Below are 7155 nucleotides of genomic sequence, written 5' to 3' on the forward strand. Positions count from 1 at the left end.
GGAGATGTGAATGATGTCCATCAGAAACCAATCTAAATCTGAACATTATTATTTTCAGTCAACGTGACTGACTAAGGGCGGGTTTGCATTACCATTATGGAATTCCGTTATAGGTTCCGTTACAACAGGGTTCTGCATAGCGGAAACGGGACGGATCCGTTTTGCAGCCCATAGACTGCTATTATGACGGAATGAATAACGGAATGCCTCTAAAGGCATTGCGTTATGATGCGTGGTAACGGAATCCATAACGCAATTCACCTTTTACCACCAAACGTGAACGAATTTCAAAATATAAAATTCGCTCATCTCTAATTATGATGATCTGCAGCAGCTGAGGTGTATAGTGTGAGGTTCTGCAGTAGCTGAGGTGTATAGTGTGATGTTCTGCAGCAGCTGAGGTGTATAGTGTGAGGTTCTGCAGTAGCTGAGGTGTATAGTGTGATGTTCTGCAGCAGCTGAGGTGTATAGTGTGAGGTTCTGCAGTAGCTGAGGTGTATAGTGTGATGTTCTGCAGCAGCTGAGGTGTATAGTGTGATGTTCTGCAGCAGCTGAGGTGTATAGTGTGAGGTTCTGCAGTAGCTGAGGTGTATAGTGTGATGTTCTGCAGCAGCTGAGGTGTATAGTGTGAGGTTCTGCAGTAGCTGAGGTGTATAGTGTGATGTTCTGCAGCAGCTGAGGTGTATAGTGTGAGGTTCTGCAGTAGCTGAGGTGTATAGTGTGAGGTTCTGCAGCAGCTGAGGTGCGTATTGTGAGGCTCTGCAGAAACTGGACTTTTATACACACTGCAGCTACTGAAGAAACTCTTGAAGGAGAGAGTAATAAGTGCCACAGTTGAAGGATCTTCAGACTGCTTCTGTAGTAAGAGATAAGCGGTGCCTATGGACTGGACTGTCGCTCATCTTTCATCATAAGGTTACATAGTACAGTTGAAAACAGACATATGACATATGTCCATCAAGTTCTGACATTTTATGCTAATAGACCTTATGTCCAAGGTCAGTAGAAACTGTCCTTTCTTCTGGTGTTTGTCCTCCATGTGTTGTTGTTGTTGTAGTTTTAGAAAATGAAGCTCTTCCCTGTCCCACGGCTTGTGGTGGAGTGCTATATTACATCTATTACACTCCTGTAAGCAGTATACTAAATATTCATGGGCAGGAATATTCTCTAATGTAGATGGTTGAAATTAACACGGGTGCTATGTGCTACTGATGTAGCAGAGCTGAATTTGTCAGACGTAACACCGCAAAATTTTGTAAATGATGAAGCACTAATATATATATATATATATATATATATATATATATATATATATATAAACAGTGCGTTTTCCATGACTTTCTTTACTTGCAATTGCATTTTTTTAGGGCCCCTTTTATTTATTTTTCAAAATGCTGCATGCTGTGAGTGCGGAGTGCTTCTTCCCCCCGACTTCTCTATAGCGAATGCTTGCAAAAGAGTATGAAAAATGTGCAACGTACAAAAAAATAAATGCATGAATTTAATAGATTATAATTTTTTTTTTAACAAGCCCCCCCCAAAAAAGCCAAAGAAACAAAACTATGTGGGAAGGAAGCAAGTCCATGGTTAGGTCAGCAGCAGACCCAACTCTGCATTATATTGTGATTTATGTTACATTGTATCTGAAATAAAACATCGTACATAGGAATATTTGACAACGTATATTCTTTATTTAAGTTGCAAATAAAAACCGCATACGTAGTTGTCTTTCCACAGCATAATTAATAACACATAGGTGAAATTTGCAATACTTTTTAACATACAGAACTTTTTAAAAAAAAAATAAGATTAAAATTTGAATTTTTTTTAGGGACTATTTTTTCATCCAAGTTGTAATAATTTAGCACACTGGGCCGGGTCAGCCAAGCATTGCTAGATGTAGACTGACCACTAAGGTTTAAATCACCTGTCTGCAGCCCGTGGTTCTCCAGCAGCGGCAGGAGTACAACTCTCATCATGCTGTGTCGCAGCATGACTGGTAGTTGCAGTTCCGTCACCGCTGGAGAGTCACAGGCTGCAGGTCATTAACGGGTGATGGATAAATACAGTATTAAAAACTCTAAGTGCACCATCTTGTCAACGATCCTATATATAAAATGTATATATTTTGCTGCCAGTTACACTGAAAGGTTTATTTTTTTGTATTTTAATGGCAAGATATAGCAAAAAGAAATGTATAAAGCTGAAAAAAACCAACACGAGTTTCACATTCCACTGGGTCCACTTACAATTTTTGCAAAGAAGGGAGTTACAGGCCATATTTACAGCTCCAGACAATAGTTACCAGCGAGTAGCAGCTACATAATGTTATTCAAGATTAAAATCGCTGTGAGACTTACAAGAAAAATAAAAAAATTAGTACAGTAAATATTATATATCCAAAGGAATGTGTGGCTTTTTGCATAGCATTTCCCTTATTATCCTGCATTGACCACACTGAGGGACCCTCCTATAGTCATTGTGCGTTTTTTTTTTGTTTTTTTTTCTATGGCACATAGGTTCAATATCGCAAGTCTCTGCAACAGTCCCTTTTGACGGGCACACTCAGAAACTGAATATATTGCATAGGTCTGAGGTGTCTGCTATGAAATGGTACCTGAAGAACATACAGCCGGAGGACTCTTAAGGCAGCAGGGCTAGAGCTGAGATTCCTACAGCAACATTGGTTAAGGCACAATTAAAGGTATAAGGTGCACACCGTATATACCCTGTTCATACATTCAAACCCAGTATGGGCCAGGCCACGTTGGCATCGGTGAACCCAAAGGCTTCCATTCACACTGCCATACAAGATAGAACAACAAAGTTACCCCAGAATATAAACATTTGGCCACATTATTCAGATTAGCTCAAAGTTGTACAAAAAAAAAGAAGAAGAAATTACAGTGGAAATGGGAAGTTTTAGGGCTCTAGATTGTGCTAGCACCACATCACATCCTATAAGTGTACAGTTTTGGTCTGAGAGGTTGGAATCCAAGTTTGTCAGGTATAAAAATTGGAGACGGGGTCAAGGATGGTATCCAAGTTCAAAGAAGTGTCTCTGTCACTCTTGGTTAAGGTCCATTCTGGATGGAAGAAGTTTGAATGACAGTTTTTTGGGGGAAGGCACTGGTCTTTTTTTTTTTTTTGCAATAGGACACTATGCACAGTTGCCCATGACTTTGGCCAGAGAGCTCTCTGGAAGTTGCCTGAAGATGCCCCTGAGGGTCTCCAGCTCTCTGCTTAGCTGTTCCACCCTCTTCCTCAACTTGTCATTCTCAGTGGACAACTCCAGGACCTTATGCTGGGTCTCGACGTTGCGCATCTTCGCTTTGTCCCTGCTCTTCCTCACTGCAATGTTGTTCCTCTCCCTCCTCACCCTGTACTCATTACTGTTCTTGTCCACCCACTTCTTGGACTTGCCTCTGGTCTCTGAACAAGATGAAGAAGTGGAAGAGGCTGAAGACATTGCCTTGGATGAAGAAGCTTGCAGGTGATGGTGGTGATGATGGGGGAGGTGGTGAGGACTGGGCACCGGGGTCGGTGGTGGAGTTGGGTGACCAGGTTGCAGGTGCATGGTGGTCTGTGCACAGTGGGCTACCTGGTATTGCAGGTGGGATGGGTGTTGAGGGACATGGTGAGGGTAGAGGGCTGCCAAGGACGCCCTGTTGGCCTCCTCCTCTTCCCTTGGCTCCTGTTTGATGACCAGAGGTCTTAAGCCAGCACTGTCCAGCTTGCTGTCCATATAGTTGGCCATGCAGCCATACATTTGGGGGTGTCCAGCTCCAAGTCCCTGCTGATAGTCAGTCACCCCCTTGCCTCTGTCCTGCTTGCTGCTATGGAAGAGGTCGGCCAAGAACTCGTCGTTGAAGGCTGCAGGGTCAATGTAGGCGCTGATGTCTATGGAGTTCTCGTTTTCACACAGCTCGTTGAGGTCTCCGGTGGCTTGGGGCTCCCTGTAGGGGTATGCACCGTGATGAGGGTGCTGCTGGGCACTCATGGATGGCCGGGATTCGACCTCGTAGAAGTTGGCTAGCTCCATGGAGCTCCTATAGCCGGCCAAGCATGGTGACGAGCTCCGGGAATCCAGGGTGAGCTCGGAAAAGCCACTTGCTGCCTCGCACTCTGCGCCCCCGACCGCTGCTGTCTGCTGACTGCCCGCACTGAGCGCACGGCGCTCTATATATAGTGAGCGGGAGCCGCAGCGCCACCTGCTGGACACATCCGGACCGTCCCCACCTGCTGCGGCTCCCGGGCGTTCGCTGCTGTTGCCTGCACTTTGCACCAGCAGAGGAGCCGCCGGGGAGTCGCATGCGCCACATCTCCTTCCAACTAGTGCAACTGAAGCAGAAAGTGGCCAAAATATCATTGATTTGGGGATTCTTTTATTTATTACTGGATTTATACTTAGAATGGTGCGTTTGGGGGACTTATAGCCCATGGATGTGAACAGGACCATCAAGCTAATCTATCTACTATCTATATATATCATATCTATGTATGTTTGTATCTACCTATCTCTATCTATTTCTCTATCTTACATCTATCTAGATCTGGTATTTATCTACTGTATCTAATGTTTTTATCGATCTCATATTTATCTAATTATATAAGATCCTATCTATCTATCTATCTATCTATCTATCTATCTATCTATCTATCTATCTATCTATCTATCTATATGTCTAGTATCTATCTAATATCTTCTATCTATCTATCTATCTATCTATCTATCTATCTATCTATCTATCTATCTATCTATCATCTCATATCTATCTATCTATCTATCTATCTATCTATCTATCTATCTCCTATCTATCTATCTATCTATCTATCTATCTATCTATCTATCTGTCTAGTATCTATCTAATATCTTCTATCTATCTATCTATCTATTATCTATCTATCTATCTATCTATCTATCTATCTATCTATTATCTATCTATCTATCTATCTATCTATCTATCTATCTATCTCATATCTATCTATCTATCATCTCATATCTATCTATCTATCATCTCATATCTATCTATCTATCTATCTCCTATCTATCTATCTATCTATCTATCTATCTATCTATCTATCTATCTCATATCTATCTATCTATCTATCTATCTATATATCTATCTATCTCCTATCTATCTATCTATCTATCTATCTATATATCTATCTATCTATCTATCTATCTATCTATCTATCTATCTCCTATCTATCTATCTATCTATCTATCTATCTATCTATCTATCTATCTATCTATCTATCTATCTATCTATCTTACTAATTATCTGTCTATGTAATTACCAGTCTAATATCTGCCATGTATTATATTACTGTATATTACATGTACTTTCTCGCCCAGGTCTCTGTCTTTCTGCATTTTTAGAGGTAATGAGATGCGCAGTTTATGAATATTTGCTGCAGGATAATGTCGGTGACCTTGGTAATTTCAGGAGATTACGCCTATAAATAATGAAAACGGGTGACAAGCCAAGTGCATGGAGTGAAGCTGCGGTGGGTGGATGCCGTGCGGTATGTAATTAGTTCAGGGGCGTAGCTAGAACTGACTGGGCCCCACAGCAAAATTTTGTATGCCCCCCCCCCCCCCCCTCCATGACTATCCTGGCATCGTATGTGTGCATATGTAAGGGAGGGTTCACATCACATTTTTGCCTTCCGTTTGATATATACGTTGGAAAAAAGGGATACAAAAACACAGCACACTTTGCTTTTGTATCCTGCAAAGTCTGTTAAGAAAAAAACATATACGTCGGGAAGAAATTTTTTATTCCCCTAAAGTGGGAAAAATTGGCTTCTACCTCACAGGGTTTTTTTTTTGCCTTCCTCTGGATCAACTTGCAGAATAACAGGCCGAACTGGATGGACAAATGTCTTTTTTCGGCCTTAAGTACTATGTTACTATGTTAACGTGTAATTTAAATTTTCTTTTTCACAATGGGACTGTATGGTGTCAGTCTGAGGCATTTATTAGTTATTATTTATAGTGTTAATACACAGGCAGGCACAGCAGATCGCTCCACTCACGTCCCCGCTCTAGAGACCACAGACAAAGCCCCCTCCCCACCAGTGTCCACCAGTAGCACTGCCCCAGGACTGGGCTGTCACTGGCTGGAGGTCACCACTACATTCACCAGCTATGCTGAGCCGTTCTCCCTTGTGTTGGGTTTTACAAGTGGGCACGGTTTTACAAGGGTATGTGGCGGTCATTTTATTTGGCAGATGTTAAAGGTAACAGGAACATTGCTTCACCAGTAGCTCAGTCTATTCAGACGGGAGCTCAGAGCTTTCCGTGATGGTAAATGATTAGATTTGTTCAGCCTCCTTTGTCATCAGAAAATGACCTGCTGTTAAAATCCATTTTTTATGTTTAACATGTTTTTTAAATAATTTTTGATGATGTTATTTTTAATTTTCCATGTCACTTTTTATATTTAAACAAAAATCCTACAGTTTTCGCGCTGGCCACTAAGCTTAATAATAGGCACCACTTGGTCTGTACAGATCACTTTACTGCAGTTACCTGCTTATCTGTCATTCTAATCCTGCCTGTAATGATATCACCTCTGTGTATAGATAAGACAGGATCCACCATTCACAATGGGTATTAGTCAAATCTTATCTATTCTTTCCTTGTACAATGACCTCTGCACAGTCAATGTAAATCAATGAGGTCCCCTCCTGACCATGGGGTTGCCGTAGCAATTTTTAATGCTTTGAAAATGCTGTTTAGGGACAGCTCAGGCAAGATGGCCGCCTTATAATAATGTTATCTAGTTTTAACTGGCAGATAACATTTTTGGGGCTACACCTAGACGTCCTATCACACTACAGAACAATCCCTGTGATATGGCGGTCCATACAGAAGGCATCCAGCCGCTGGAGATTCTACAGTTAGGTCAGCAGCATAGACTTTGATGTAATTGCTAGAGATAAAATCGCTGAGAAATTGCTGGTTTGCAAGAGATTTTCATGTTACTCTCTGAAATCCCAGTGTGTAGAGATTCCGAAAAAATCACCGGCTACTCTTCTGTCTGCAGCAGTTTTGCCGACATTTTCAAGCATCTTAATGCTTCTTTTGCAATAACCTACCTGCATTTATACAGCAGACTGGCCATAGACCCTACAAGAAAATTTCCC

At 41.6% G+C, this 7155-nt stretch overlaps 1 protein-coding gene across 1 annotated transcript; it reads right to left on the reverse strand.

The window, feature by feature from the left end:
- Nucleotides 1-1669: 1669 nt before the first annotated feature.
- On the reverse strand, nt 1670-4165 carry CEBPA (CCAAT enhancer binding protein alpha). Its single transcript, XM_040410508.1, has one exon. It carries the CDS (start codon nt 4040-4042, stop codon nt 3161-3163), a length of 882 nt encoding a protein of 293 aa, XP_040266442.1. The 5' UTR covers nt 4043-4165; the 3' UTR covers nt 1670-3160.
- Between the last annotated feature and the right edge of the window lie 2990 nt (nt 4166-7155).

The sequence above is a fragment of the Bufo bufo genome, chromosome 10, assembly GCF_905171765.1.
Source record: "Bufo bufo chromosome 10, aBufBuf1.1, whole genome shotgun sequence".
Lineage (NCBI taxonomy): Eukaryota > Metazoa > Chordata > Amphibia > Anura > Bufonidae > Bufo > Bufo bufo.

What these genes read in the sequence shown, in the direction of transcription:
- CEBPA (XM_040410508.1), bottom strand. Translation starts at nt 4,042, where the DNA reads ATGGAGCTAGCCAACTTCTACGAGGTCGAATCCCGGCCATCCATGAGT.